Source organism: Mus pahari, chromosome 10 (genome assembly GCF_900095145.1).
Source record: "Mus pahari chromosome 10, PAHARI_EIJ_v1.1, whole genome shotgun sequence".
Lineage (NCBI taxonomy): Eukaryota > Metazoa > Chordata > Mammalia > Rodentia > Muridae > Mus > Mus pahari.
In genome coordinates this window covers 30047196-30062550 of record NC_034599.1, presented here as the reverse complement: position 1 = coordinate 30062550, position 15355 = coordinate 30047196, and the positions used below count along the sequence as shown (strand labels likewise).

Sequence of the window (15355 nt, the reverse complement as noted above, 5' to 3'; positions counted from 1 at the left end):
GCTCCAGAAGAGGGCGTCAGATCTTGTTACAGATGGTTGTGAGCCACCATGTGGTTGCTGGGATTTGAACTCAGGACCTTCAGAAGAGCAGTCGGGTGCTCTTACCCACTGAGCCATCTCACCAGCCCTTGATTTTTTTTTTTTTTTCTTGTGATGAAATGAAGACTTGTCAATTTTCAGCTCAAGGAGATAGTGCCTAATTAATGATGGCATCTTCTGGTATCCCCCAGACATCTACTCATTTGTGTGCACTTTGTGTGTACACAGTTGGCATGAAATGTAAGTCATTGAAGTTAGCAATATACATAACTCACTATTTTAAAAGCAGCAATTTAATTTTTAAGAATTTGCTAAAACATACATATTTGGGCTTAAAGTTTTTTTTCTCTCTTGCCTACCTGCCTGCTTGCTTGGTTGCTTCCTTCCTTCCTTTCTTCCTCCCTTCCCTCCCTTCCTTCCTTCTTTCCTGATGCTAGAGATAGAATTTGGGTCTTGTTATAGTTGTCATGGCACTCTAGAGATAGAGAAACAAAACTGATTTGTTAGAATGCCTTGCAGCCTGTGGCCCAAGTAATCCACAATGGCTTTCTACTAACTGAAGGTCCCCAAATCCAGTAGTTGTTGAGTCTGTGAGGCTGGATGTCTCAACTGGTCTTAAACACACTGGGTCCTGAAGAAGTCGGTTCTAATGCCAGTGAAGGAGTGGATACTTCTTACATAGCAAAGGCTATGTTTAATTTCAGTATTCCATTGTTCCTCCCTAAATAGTTTTACTCCCTATGCTTGATGTGGTGTGTGTGTGTGTGTGTGTGTGTGTGTGTGTGTTCATGTGTTAAGGTGCAAACATTTATGTGTGCTTGTGGAAGTCAGAGGACAACCTTGACTGTTACTCTTCAGGTTCTGTCTACCTTGATCTTTGTTTTGCTTTAAGCAGGTCTGTCTTTGGCCTGGTACTTGCCAAGTAGTCTAGGTTAGCTGGCCAACAAACCGCAGTGGTTTGCTGCTTTCTGTCTCTCCATCTCTGGGGTTAAAAGTGTATATCACTATACCCTGCTTTTTTTAAAATGTAGGTTCTAAAGGATTGAACTAAGGTCCTTATGCTTGCAAGGGAAGCAAACTGAGCTGTCAGTTTGGCTTTATAATTAAAAATAAATGATAAAAGGACTAGAGAAATAGATGAGAGCACTGGCTGCTTTCATAGAGGACCTGAGTTCGATTCCCAGGATTCACATGGCAGCTCACAATGTCTGTAATTCTAGTCCTAGGAGATCTGACACCCTCTGGCTTCTGAGACACATGACACATACATGATGCTCAGACATACATGCACCATATATAGAAAATATAACTAATAATAAGAAATCCAAGATCATGAGCATGAAATTTCAATATGATTTCTTTGGGGCTTGAGTGAAATGACTTACTGAAATCTTGGGTTTGCCTTGTAGTTCTGAAGGTCTCTGATAACCCTTGCCACTAATGGGATGGGAGTGAGTGTTGGTAAAAGAACAACATCAAGTTTGCATGATTCCTGTGTCAAGTTTTTAAGAAATGAGTTTGATGAAGCTAATATCTGACAAAAGTCAAATGTTTCTGGGAGGCATGCTTAAGAATAACGACAGGAGCTAAGGTTAACCATGGGTAGAAGAACATTTTAAGCCTTGGTTAAAGAGAGTAGTCAAATCCTTGCTCTGCTAGACATTGTTACACTGTTCCTGTGAGTCTTAGGAGGACATAGCAAGCTTGCTTTGAGCACTAGTAGGAAAAGCTATAGTCCACATTGGGAACTGGATTTATCTACTCTCCAGGGAAAATATTTTCCTGAATGTGTTTGCTTCAACAAGATTGTGGAATGCTCCTTTGAAGCACCTTACTTATACTGAGCATCCCCTCCCTCCCCCACCCACCACAGCTGCTAACACAGATGTGCTGGAATTGGTCCAAAAGCCATGAGAGAGAGAGAGAGAGACAGACAGACAGACAGACAGACAGACAGCACTCTTTTCTGGTTTTGGGGGGTTTGTTTGTTTTTTGCTGCAGAAGAAAAAGTGTTCTGTATCATTTCTCATAAACAAAAAATAGAGATGCTTGTTGCAAGAAATGTGCCAATGATCCTTTACACTTGTTATTTGTAAATCCTTTGTTTTCTGGCCAAAAACCAACACATATTGGACTTTCCTGCCACTAGCCTTATTCCATCTGCCCACCTCTCACATGATGTTATTCCAAGTTCTTTGTAGCATGCAGCTTGCCTGGGTTGAGTGCTGAGTATGTGCTGGAAGCCTGTGAGAATGAGGGAGCAGTTAGAAGACTCCCCTGAATGCTAAGTGCAGAGAAGAACCAGAGTTTGCCTTTTCCCTGCCTCCAAGATGCAAACGCTAGGGCTCCTGGGATTCTGATGGTTTCAGATCCCAGGCCATTAAGTGACCGCCTATTTATCATCCAGATAACTACTCCCTTTCTCTCTCCTCTCTTTACACCCTGCCCCCCCTTTTCCAGGGTTTTTCTTAGTTACCTTGCCCCTCCAACTGTTTCCTGAAGATAACAGGTTTCAAAGTGTAAATGCTGTCTGTTTTGAATTTTTTATAGAGGTTCTCATGCACACCCAGGTTGGCCTTGAATTCACTATATAACTGAAACTGGCCTTGAACTCATGATCCTTCTGTCTCTACCACTCATGATTTGGGATTACCATCCTGCCAAGTATTCTCTCTCATTTGGAAAATTTGTCCTGGAAATTGTTTTAAAGACACCACTATCACTTTTGTTAGTGTTCACTAAGCATCTGCCTTTGATTTTCATATATTCTGTTAGCCTTGAAGGGCATCTCAGTGATTTCAGAATCATTGGAGTAACAAGGACACCCACCGCCACAGGTAATGCCTCTGTTTACATGTGACAGAAAACTGTTTCCAAGGCTTCAGAGATTGACCTGACTCGGGCAAAAAGGAAAACAAAAATAAGAAAAGAGAGACAGAAAGAAAAGATGGGATTGGATGGTCTAGGCTCTCTAATGGAGAAGCTAAAGCCAGCTCAGTATGTTTATTATTATAGAGCTGTATGGGAGGAAGAGTTATCCCATACAGCTAAACAAGGAGGCGAGCTTAGTTAATCTCAGTAGGAGCAGTCTGTGTCAGAAAGAAATCTTCAGGTCATAAATATCTGATAGTAGACAGCTACAGTGGACATTGTCTGCACATGTTGTTAACATCTGCACTTAGACCCCAGGAAGGCTTTGCCATTGAGCCTCATCAATGGAGAAGGGTTTTCTTCTCTCATTGGGATCCCTGAAAAGTCCTTGGCCTGGCCATGCCCAAGGAAACAACACACATCCACCCAGGTCTCCACTCACTCCTTATACATAGCAAATTCCACCTAAATGAAAGCTCAAATGGTAGTCACAGAGCATAATTCACGTGTGAACTAAGTAGTTGATACATGTTAGGAATTCTATGCCAGACTCCTGTACTTACCTCTGAAGCTCTTCAGCAGCACTACTTATTGTTCAGGATAAGTGCTGCCCCAAAACAATACTCAATGAATAAGATACAATTTTAACGCACTGGGATAGGCACATATCTCATGTGACATATCCCTTTATTGAGGGCAAAGCATAAGTCTGCTCAAAATCAAGATGAATGGGTGAACAGTTGCGATAAAGACATACAGAATTACTTTTCATTCAGCTTCTCAGTGCTAGGACCTAAAACATTCCAGTCAGAACCTGTTGTGTGTTTTAGTTTTCTTAAACTTCAGCCCCTGAAATGAGCCTTCAGAAAGGTTCTGTAGAGAAAAGCATCAGAAATTAACCAGTAGTCAGGTTGAAAATTCAACAAAGCAAATGATGCATTTCTCTGATTCCCAGAGCTGTGTTGGTGGCCAGTGGCAGTGAGAGGTATGTAACACACAGTTCTTCCAGCTTCCACACTGAGCAGGCTGCACAGTGCATACCGCCACTATGACTAATTATGAAACGGCCATCAAGTACATCTGCTTGCTACAATTTTAGCACTTAAAAAATTAGTTTTGGATTTAAAATATTTTAAAGCTAAAAAACTAGCAGTGGTTACTGAGAACATGCGTTACAAGCTGAGTTGCTGTGGTTTGCCTTCTGAAACTGAGCACCAAAGGTCTTGTGTTGCAGCTTCCTCTCTCATCTGTGAAGTAGTTAATCAGGCAGGTTGAGACCCCTTCCTTTTCTGAAACGTTTGAGACCACGAGTATTTCAGGTTTGGGTTTTGTTTTTGTTGTTGTTCTTATTTTTTTTAATATTTAGCTTCACACAATGAGATATCTTGGAAATGAGGCACAAGTCTGAAACATGGTTTTTATTTATTTTTAATGTACACATAGCCTGATGGTATTGTATAGAATATTTTTAGTGAACCTGCATTTTTACTGTAACATGTTGTCAGGAATGGAGTTTTGTACTTGTTGGCATCTTATCAGGGGTCCAAATGTTTTCAATTTTAGAACATTTTGAAATTTAGATTTTCAGGTAAGAGTCAATCTATAATACACAATTAAGGTTTTAGGAATTAAATTAACTAATAGTTACAGGTTGTACATGTCTTGTAATATGTACTATGTTTTGTCTTGGTCTGTTTGTTTCTTTGAGGGAAGATTTCTTTGTGCAGCCTTGGCTGTCTAGGAGCTCTGTCTGTAGACTATGATGGCCTCAAACTCGGAGATCCACCTGCCTCTGCCTCCCATGTGTTGTTTTACCACTGACCAGCAATTTTTAAATTTTTAAACAAAACTGACTTAGTATTTCAATTAAACACTAAATCCTGAACATTCCAGGATTCAAAACTTATATTAAGTTTCATTTACTATACTTTCTCAGTGCTCAATGGCTTTACTTGGGTTTAATTTGTCTAAGTACTGGGTTTTTGCAACCATGTTTATGGGGGGAGGGCACATAAATATGTTTGCATTCCTTAGTGTTACTTTAAATCATATCCCCAGAGATTATAAAAGAAGTTACTGGGGTTTTTGTTGTTGTTGTTGTTGTTGTTGTTGTTGTTGTTGTTGTTGTTGTTGTTGTTGTTGTTGTTGTTGTTTTTTCGAGACGGGGTTTCTCTGTGGCCCTTACTGTCCTGGAACTCACTCTGTAGACCAGGCTGGCCTTGAACTCAGAAATCTGCCTGCCTCTGCCTCCCAAGTGCTGGGATTAAAGGCATGCACCACCACGCCTGGCTGTTATTATTTTTGTTTGTGTGGTTCTCCATAAACATAGATGTTAGGCAGAAAATGACTTCTATTATATAAATTAGAACTTAGTGAAAATATTTCAGAGATGGTCAAACCCTGACTGTCAGCAAATAGAAAGCTTTGAGACACTAAGAAATGAAACACCCATAAGAGTAGGAAGGCTGACGGTGGTGTACCTTCTGTGTACCCAACAGTCACAAAGATTCTGGGGTCCAGAAAAGTTAAGTTTGATTTTATTTAGCTGTCCCCTTTTATTTAAGATTGACTTTATTTTTAAAAGTTTACAGTCTTCTTTTCACAGTCACACCAGATGATTAAGTTAAGGCAAGATTTTCCAACATTGGTAATTGACCTGGGTTCCCAGGGCCTTGCTTTCTGGAGATCAGAATCAAAGATTTGACCAGAAAGGTGATCTGTGTCCTCACTCTTGTGATTTTTATGACTTCTAGTTCCCTAAAGACTCTAATATCAAAGAAAAGATCATTATGTGAAGTAGAATATAGGGTTAAGGAATTTACAGCCTTCTGTTTCCAAAAGAAAATTCATTACACAGCTTTAATAAATAATGAAGCTGGGGCTGGAGAGATGGCTCAGTGGGTTAGAGCACTGACTGCTCTTCCAGAGATCTCGAGTTCAATTCCCAGCAACCACATGGTGGCTCACAACCACCCGTAATGAGATCTGACGCCCTCTTCTGGTGTGTCTGAAGACAGCTACAGTGTACTCATATAAATAAAATAAATAAATCTTTAAATAAATAAATAAATAATGAAGCTTTCTAATAGTAAAGTCCTGCTAGTGACAGTAGGGCATAATACCCAGAACTCTACTTTTATTATCTTCTACATTGCCAGTGTTGAAATATTACTGCTGGGCCACTGAGACGGCTCAGCAGGTAGAGGCGCTTATTGCCAAGCCTGACAACCTGAGTTTGATGCCTGGGACCCACATGTGGAAGAAACCAGACCTTGAAAGTTATTCTCTGACCTCTACACATATGCTGAGAGACACCAATACACACACACACACACACACACACAGGGCTTATATCAGACTTTAAATGTGACCAGCTTACTAAAGTTGAAGCAATTACAACTTCCATTGTAGTACGTATTCTAATCCTTGTGACTCTAGTACTGGTTTTCCTGCAGCTGATGTTTGTGGTCTTTAACATATCTTTGCTTATATTGCTGCTGTTTATCACAGTGGCTTGATTAAAATCTCTTCCTTGTTTAGAGAGACATGTCTACAGTCTGCGAAGACAGCTGTTAACAACAGAGAATGTCTAACAGTGAGCAAGTTGTATGCTTGTTGTGTTGCCAAGTGTAATTGGGCAATTAAGCACTGTTAGCCCACTCAGCTGTGGGTTGTTTTATGTCCTCAGTGGTTCCCAGACCTCCTTGTGTAAATCAGAGTGATGACCAGCAATTTCACATGAGTTGACAGTGCAGGATTTTGATGGGAGATGGGAGAAAGGGTTTCTCAGGAACAGAAGCGGTATAGCAGTATGGAGCACTGACACAGCCAGAACTGTAATTTCAAGATGACTTCCCTTAGGATAATTTCATTCCTTAATCATGGTGTGCTTGCTAACTAATAGACTTCTGCTAAGTAGAGGACATCCCACAGTACCTTAATTGGGTATATGGCTTATTAAAATGCTTAATGTATGTGCTGTTGTAAATTTTGTGCTTTACAGATCTAATCATGGTACATGATGTTTAATCTATTTTAGAAACTGGATGGCTTCTACAGGGAGCCAGGCCTCTGATAGAAACAAGATTTTTGGATTCTTCAATGATGGCGAACCCCCCACCAAAAAGCCCAGGTAAACAAGAGAAAGGGAATCAGAGGAATAGAAAGTTACCATTAGTGGGCGGTGTTTACCCAGTATCATAGATAGGTGTATCACTAGTTAATAAGGCCTTCATTTCAAAGACTACATTATTTTTACCTTGAATTTAACTTATTAAGGTGATTACGTAGTTTAAAATTTTGTTGCTTTAAAGCTCATAACACCACTACTCCTCAGTGATAATCATTTTCCATTTTTTCTAATCTTGGCATCTGTTTTGCTTTGTTTTTGGCTGTAAGACTGGGTCTTGCTGTATAGCCCAGGCTGGTCTAGAACTCTTGCCTCAGGCTCCCAGATGCTGAGATTGCAGGCATGCACCTGACAGCACATATTTTAAATGTTATGTGTGCTGCTATATGCTCTCTCTGGTAATAGAAAACAAGGACTTCATTTGCTTTCCTGGTTCTTGTCCCTGTATTGCTGCCCCACAGACTTCACCATTATCTTTCCATATGTTTATCTCAGCATTTGATCAACCAATTCTCAACATTTATAATATTGTGTCTTTATAAGTAGTATTAATTAGCTCAGCAGCACTCAGGAGACAGAGGCAGAGTCAGGCAGACTCCTATGAGTTTGAGACCAGCCTGGTCTACAGAGCTAGTTCCAGGACAGCCAGAGCTGCATAATGAAATCCTGTCTTGAAAAATAAAACAAAACAAGACAAATAGTATTAATAGCTAAGCCTAAAGAGTTATGATTAAAACATTATCTTAAATTGTTTTGTTTTGTTTTCTGTGTTCCTTTCCTTTTCAAACACTGACAGAAGAATTAGTCTATATCGTATGCTGGAAATGTTTAGAAACTTGCTAGTTTAATTGATTCCATGGATTCTTACCTCTGGCCTCAACCCTGCTAGAATCAGCTCCATAATATGCTCTTTATTTTATTATATACTCCATTTTACTGAAGCGTGCTTTCGGGTACCTTCCTTAGTAAGAATACATGGGAAGATAATTGTTAGAGATTAATAAATGTCTTTGTCATGTACATACATGTACTTAATGGTATGGTTGAGAATAGAATTTTTATGTAGGAAAGTGTTTTTCTTAGACTTTTACTGATAACTCTGATTTCTCTGGTGACAGAGATGAGTATTCTAAACCAAGATGGACACTGTTCTGATTAGCAGTTGTTTTAGAAATCAACTTAAAAAGGAAGTGGTAATTTGGTCACAATTTCAGAGATTTTGATTTATGGTCTGCTGGCTCCATTGCTTTTAGAATATTGGGAGGTAGAATATTGCTCAAAGACAAGTAGAACAGAGTTGCCAACCTTTTGACTTCTGGGAATCAGAGAGCCAGGGAAGGATCCAGAAACCAGATAACATTCTCTTAGATCCCATCTTTGTGATTGCCTCCAAATATGCCTTGTGACTCAGAGTCTCACCCCATCTCAGTAATGCTCTCAAATGTGAACACATCAGTGATTAACCATTGATAAGCTCACCTTCCAAAAATCCCTCCCCTGAACATTACTGCATTGGGAACCAAACCTGCGCTTGAACCTTGACAGTGGGGTCTCTAGACCCAAACCAAAACACCAATTTTTAATTTTTGTATTGTGTGATCTCGTTTGCCTTTGCTCACTAGAATCTTATAAAAATCACATTATTCTCATTAACATAAAAATTAAAAAACAGTATTTTCTTGTGGAACTAAATATTAAAGTACCTTCAAGCTACTTCTTTTCTTAACTTCATTTCAAACTTCATTTTGTGTTAACCTGATATTAAACTTGGATTAAACGTGTCTCTGCCTTTGTATAATTGTTCAGATGTTGAACCTTCTGTCGCTAGTGTGCTCCTGTCTCCTCTCTTCCTCGCCTTTCTCACTGCTGGCAATAGGGTCTCTGTATGTGGCCCACCCAGAATGTCCCAGCTCTGTCCTTCTGCATCAGCCTCCTGAGTGCTTTGATTACTGGATTCTTCTCTCTGCCTGGCTCTGGATGTGGTATTGTTTTGTTCTGTTTTGTTTGTTTTAGTTTTACTTCCTTAAATATTTTCTCTGTTTTTCTTAAGGATCTTTAAATTTTTCTGTTACATTTTAAATTTTCTTCAGTTTTGTTGTTACTGTTTTTGTGATTCCTCTTTACCTACTAGTTTGTTCCTATGTAACTCTTACCATGTGGGCCTTGTGCAGATCAAATGATCATAGTTTGTTTATTCATATTTAAGCTACTGAGAAGCAATTAGGAGTCTATGTAACTATGGATATTAGGATTTTTTTTTTAGAGGAACAGAGTGAATAGAATGACTATATATATGCATGTATGTATATGTTTATATATACATATGGGGGATGTATTAGACTGGCTTACATGTATGATCTGGGTAGTCAGTGGTAGTTATTGGAGAGGCTGAGAACCCAATAGTTTTTCAGCAATCTCAGTCTGGTGTTGAAGGCCTGAGGGATTCCTCAAAAAGCACTGGTCTTCAATCCAGTAGAGGGCACAATGAGGTAGATTCTGATGTCAATGAAGAACTGCAGCAGTGACAGAGTAGATGAACTTGTCACCAGGGTGGCAAAGCAGTGCCAACCTCCTTTTGACTATCAGGCTGCCACCATAACATGCCATCCACACTTGGGGTGGGTCTTTCCACCTTGAATAACCTGATCAAGAAGATGCCTTACAAGGTGTGCTCAGGGGCTTTTCTCTTAGTTGATTCCAGATTCTGTCACATTGGCAACCAGTATTCACCATCACAGTATAAGGATGAGCTTTCTTCTGAATATTATGCCTGGATCAAGTTCAGCAGTTGAGGACGTCTAACTTGTCTAAAGCTGTGGTTCTTTTCTGACATAATGGCCATTTACCCAAAGAGAAATCGTTCTATCTCTTGAATGCATGGAGACTGGGTCCGAGAAAAGGTTGAAGAATCCTAGTGTCTGGAGCTTGCCCCAAGGCAGACTGGTTGGAGACATCTTAGATTTCATACAGAGATCCTTCCTCCCTCCCTCCTGGCACTGTGCACAGTGTTCTCAAATGGCTGACTTTCTGAAGACATGCTTACTGCAGTGTCACCTGCATACTATACCACCTCAACATGTACCTAACATTCCTGCACTTCTTCAGAGGAGATTGGGTTTTCTTATGGAACTTCTAAAGTTATGTCTGTCGCCTTGTTGCAAGTTCATTTAAAAAGGGGAGTTCAGGGGCTGGAGAGATGGCTTAGTGGTTAAGAGCACTGGCTGCTCTTCCAAAGACCCAGGTTCAATTCCCAGCAACCACATGGCAGCTCATTACTGTCTGTAGCTCCAGTTCAAGATATCTGGAACTCTCACAGACACACATGCAGGCAAAACATCACTGCACATAAATATAAACAAATCTTTAAAAGGAATTTCAATAAAAGAAGAAAAACAAGTAAAGTCAGCTCATTTTTCTAAATCAGAATATGTGTGTGTGTGTGTGTGTGTGTGTGTGTGTGTGTGTGTGTCCTTTAAGATAGTATCTCAGGTAGCCTGGATGTTTCTTGAACTCTTATTCCTCCTGCCTCCATCTCACAAATATTGCAGGTATATACCACCTCACCAGCTTTATGTAATCTTTAAAATATATCATAGAAAGCCATAGAATCATTAAGTATAGCCATTATAAAGACTTTGTTCATCACATCCAACTTTCATTCATCATCTTGATTCCTCACTCTAAAACACACTGCATTATGTGCTCCTAATAGCTTTTAACAGGGTTTTCCCAGTAGAGGAATTATTTATATGTGGGCCATCCCTAATGTGTGTTTACAGGCTTTTCTCCTTATTAAATGAGCGAGTGTAGGAGCTGAGAGTGGGACAGGCAGTTCTGGGGGCTGTTTCCCACGGCTAACACTGATCAGGTTTCTATTTGTTCTATTTGGAAGAGGGAGCAAGGCAAGTGGTGGCTTTAATGTGGTCAGAGTGAGAGGGAAAGGGAGATGAGACATGCTTGTCCTCATGCTGTCTCACAACAGGACTCTGCTCTGTGCCGTGAGAAAGGGCTGTTTGTTGTGACAAAAAACATGAGGCTCCCATCTTCTCAGAAGCCTGCTGAGCACCCACTCCAAGTGATACATAGAACAAAACCATGCTCAGATTGCTCTCCAGATTTGGCTTTCATGCTGAGTTTAATCTTTGCTTACAAAATTTGGCATCAAAGTTTCATTGTCTTTTTTGTCTTACATTTCTCAACAAACATAATCAACTTGATTTGTATGAAAATATTTTTTTGAAAACAAACATTTCCTTTTGAAATTACTATTGACTTAAAATATTTAGTTGGCATAACTGAAGCTGTAATACACTTGAATCTGCTGTAATGTTAGTGGTTTTCTTAGCTGGAGAAGACTTTGAAGGAGAAAGTTGATTTTAAGATTGTTTTTCAGGATTCCTGAAATAGTTTATTACTTTGTCTTCCAACAAAAACTGGGATAATATTGTGTTCTTTCATCTAATCTAATCTAGAGAAGTCTCAGAAGCTGGAATCCCCATCTTTACAGCTAAAAATTATAAAGTGCATGCACTGGGGAGGCAGAGCCAAACAGAGCTCTGTGAATTGAAGGCCAGCTTGGTCTACATAGACAGTTCTAGGTCAGCTGAGACTTATACAGTGAGATCCTGACTCAAAAAGCAAACAGCGGGCGTTACAGCTATTGAATAGTGAGAGCCAGCCGCATCTTTCTCAAATGTCTTCGCATGTGCTTGGGTCCACTGGACGCGCCAATCTTTTGACTTTTCCGTTCTCAGGAAGCTCCTTCCAAGTCTGAAAACCAAAAAGCCTCGAGAACTTGTGCTGGTGATTGGGACGGGCATCAGTGCTGCAGTTGCACCGCAGGTCCCGGCCCTGAAGTCCTGGAAGGGCTTAATCCAGGCCTTACTGGATGCTGCTATTGACTTTGATCTTTTAGAAGACGAGGAAAGCAGAAAGTTTCAGAAGTGTCTCCATGAAGACAAGAACCTCGTCCATGTCGCCCATGACCTCATTCAGAAACTCTCCCCTGTGAGTAGTCTGTGTCTGCCACGGCGTGTGACATTTCCTGAGACGGTGATTAGTATGCTTATTTAGCAGGAATAGTTGTTTATTGCTGTGTATTTATAACATTTGGCTCTTCTGAAGAGTAGCTACTTTTAGAGTCTATTCAGGGTAATCATCCTGACCCCGTTTCACTGTGATGTGCTGAGAACTTCATGTGTGTGGAGACAAGGGTACTGACACATTTTGGCTGTTTTCAACTTACTTTTTCTATTCTCACTATAAACAATGTCCTGATATCCATGACTTTAAGGAAATATTAGAAAGATTTAGGATGAGATTTTACTGGCCACAAACCTGGGTGGTTCCTGGGTGTTAGGAATATAGGCATATGCTCTTGCCAAACTGGAGCTAATTGGAAAATTAGTATTCACTTATGCTAGGACTAGTTATATGTGCTTGAAATATTACATCAGTGAAATCAAAAGGATTGTGATTTCCAGGCCAGCCTGTGATGCATAACAGTGCCATACCACAAACACACACGCACACATACACACACACACACACCACGGGCAGTGAGTGTAGCTCAATTGTTAGATACTTACTTAGAATATATAAATATATATGCAAAGGCCCTAGGTTTTGGCTACTATATTATTTCCAAAGATATCGTAAACTATACCTTGGGGAAAGCAGGGGGTGGGGGGAGGTGGGTGCACTTACTCTTTAAAAGTTAGCTACCAGGAACCAGGTGGTGATGGCAGCATGCACCTTAATCCTAGCCCACATAGGGTTAAGGAAGTTGAGGGCTAAACTTCCAATCAAGTTCTTAAAACACCCAGCAGAAATTGACTGAGGGAAACACCTTTTAATGCAGCCAGATGGAGTTTCCAGGAGGGAATCCTGGGCAGAGCAGAGTGCCTCCGCAGGTGAGGCTTCCAAACAAGAACAAATAGCAGCAGATATGGAGGACATTGTCAGGTCAGTCACTGATGCCCGTGACATCCCGAGGAAACAGACTGGGAGGCTGAGGGAGTCCACGCAGACTCTGAGTTGAGCTTGCTTTCTGTGGCTGACCTTCTCATAACTGGACTTCCAGCCATTCTCTTTCCCACTGTAGATGCTCTCCTATGGGATCAACAGTATTAGCTTCTGTTGGGAGTTGCTGCCTTACTAGTCTCAAGAGCATGGTATTTTATTCTTGGGCTGTTTTACTGCTCTTTCCTATCACAGAATTATGGGGGTTAACCTGTCTAGCCCAGACTTGGAGGACACTTTGAAACAAATGTGCTTGGGTCTGAAATAGTGGAGCTGCTCAGTGAATTTCAACAACATGTGACAATTTACCAATCGTGTACATTATACCTCCCACTGTCTCTTATGAATATCAATGCAAGGATATATCTTTAAAAGGATATATCCTAACTTAGTATAGCATATAAAAAAAGAATTGTATGTCATGTGCAAGTGTGAATTTTCCTAGGAATGCAAAATTGATTTAACATGTAAATGTCAGTATAAAGTACAAAGAAGGTCTATAGACAGTAAGAAGTCAGGTATGCATATCAAAGGGCTTTCTTTCTTTCTTTCTTTCTGTTGTCCAGATAGGGTTTCTCTGGGTAGCCCTGGCTGTTCTGGAACTCACTCTGAAGACCAGGCTGGCCTCGAACTCAGAAATCTACCTGCCTCTTGCCTCCCAAGTGCTGGTATTAAAGGTGTGTGCCACCACTAACCGGCTCAAAGGAATCTTTTTTAAAAGAAGACTTATCTTTATTTTTTTTATATATGAATATGTTGTCTGCATGTATATTTGTGTAACATGTCTATATGTCTGGTGCCTGTGGAGGCCAGAAGAGGGGCTTAGTTTCACTGGAACCAAAGTTATAGATGGTTGTGAGCCGTCACATGAGTGCTGGGAATCAAATCTGGATGCTCTGGAAAAGTAAGATGTGCTCCCAACCACTGAGCCACCTTTCCAGCCCAGGAGTCTCTATCTTTTAGGAAACACAATGAAGTATGGGTGAGATTATTTAATACTTTGATATTGACTCCCAACAGCTCAGTGAAGATAGGAAAAAGTCATGATCATGGTAGTTTAGGTTAAACTAGATTGGCCATATGTCAAGATTGTTCATATTGGGTGATGGGTACATGGTGGGGAGAGGTGCTCATTTATTTATTTGCTTTTTTATGGCAGTGCTGTGGACTGAACTTTGCACATTTTAGGCAGGTGCTCTGCTTCTTTTGTGTATTTTGGAAAATGTCAGTATCAGAAAAGAATGTTAGATTTCTTCATAGTAACACAACATGGTTAATTGGCCCCATTGATTGATCCAGCTTCATGTAATGAAAAAGTGACATTGTGAAGTCAAGGTAGAGAGCTTAGCAGTCAGAAATGGCAAGATATTGCCATCCAAACGCCCTGGAATCCTCCGCAAATCAACTGACCTCTTGCCATTTGCTTTTGTACATTGGGGGGGGGGGGGCAGGGGTCACACACTGCCTAGAGCATGATTGAGAGGTTGGATCCTCAGCACCAAAGAAGAAAAAAACAAACTGTGGTCTTACTTTTTCATGTTGTCTTGTGAAGAATAAGTGGCATTAGCAATGCTTGCGTGACTATTTGAACTGAAGTTGGAGGGGCAGAGCAGCCTAGACACCCTTTTTCATCAAACATCAGTTTTACTTGAAAGAATGGACACCTTTAATCCCAGCACTCGGGAGTCAGAGGCAGGCGGATTTCTGAGTTCGAGGCCGGCCTGGTCTACAAAGTGAATTCTAGGACAGCCAGGGCTATACAGAGAAACCCTGTCTCAAAAAAAGAAAAAAGAAAAAAAAGAAAAGAATGGAACTAGTGCTCAAAAGTAAACGCAGTAGTAATCTTAGTGACCTTGAAGGAGATGGGGTCAGGAGTGCTTGGGTTTGCTAGAAAGATGAATTATGGGGTAAAGTACAGGAAATGGTATGGTATTTACTGTGCTGTTTTGAGTGAAGGGGGAAAATTCTTAGAGCCTGAGTGGGAGAGTCTGACACTTCGTTTCGACTTCTGAACTCCCTGTTATGATCATTTAAATGAAAATTCCTTTTAAGAGGAGCCACTGGTGGGAAATTTAGTTCTATGGTTACCTGCTCTAAGACAAAAACTTTTATTTCAAATCTAAGGAAATCAGTACAAAAATCATCTTTGTTATTTGTAAAACATCTCAAGCATTCAGTTTACCAAATGAAGGCTTGGGAGCCAGACACTGGGGTGAAAGCCTGCTAGCTCAGAGAGACAGAGAAAGCCCCCAGCTGACCTTCCTCTTCAACCAACATCCCAGAAGAAAAAAAAAA

At 40.5% G+C, this 15355-nt stretch overlaps 1 protein-coding gene across 4 annotated transcripts in view; it reads left to right on the top strand.

Moving 5' to 3' along the window:
• Positions 1-15355, top strand: part of Fam118b (family with sequence similarity 118 member B) — a 48330-nt gene that overhangs the window by 17920 nt on the left and 15055 nt on the right. For all 4 annotated transcript variants that reach the window (XM_021208132.1, XM_029543032.1, XM_021208130.1 and 1 more), the window contains 2 exons: positions 6950-7042; positions 11794-12046. In XM_021208132.1, the coding sequence (XP_021063791.1) occupies positions 6957-7042; positions 11794-12046 (339 nt within the window). In that variant the 5' untranslated portion in view covers positions 6950-6956. The remainder of the gene's footprint in view (positions 1-6949; positions 7043-11793; positions 12047-15355) is intronic.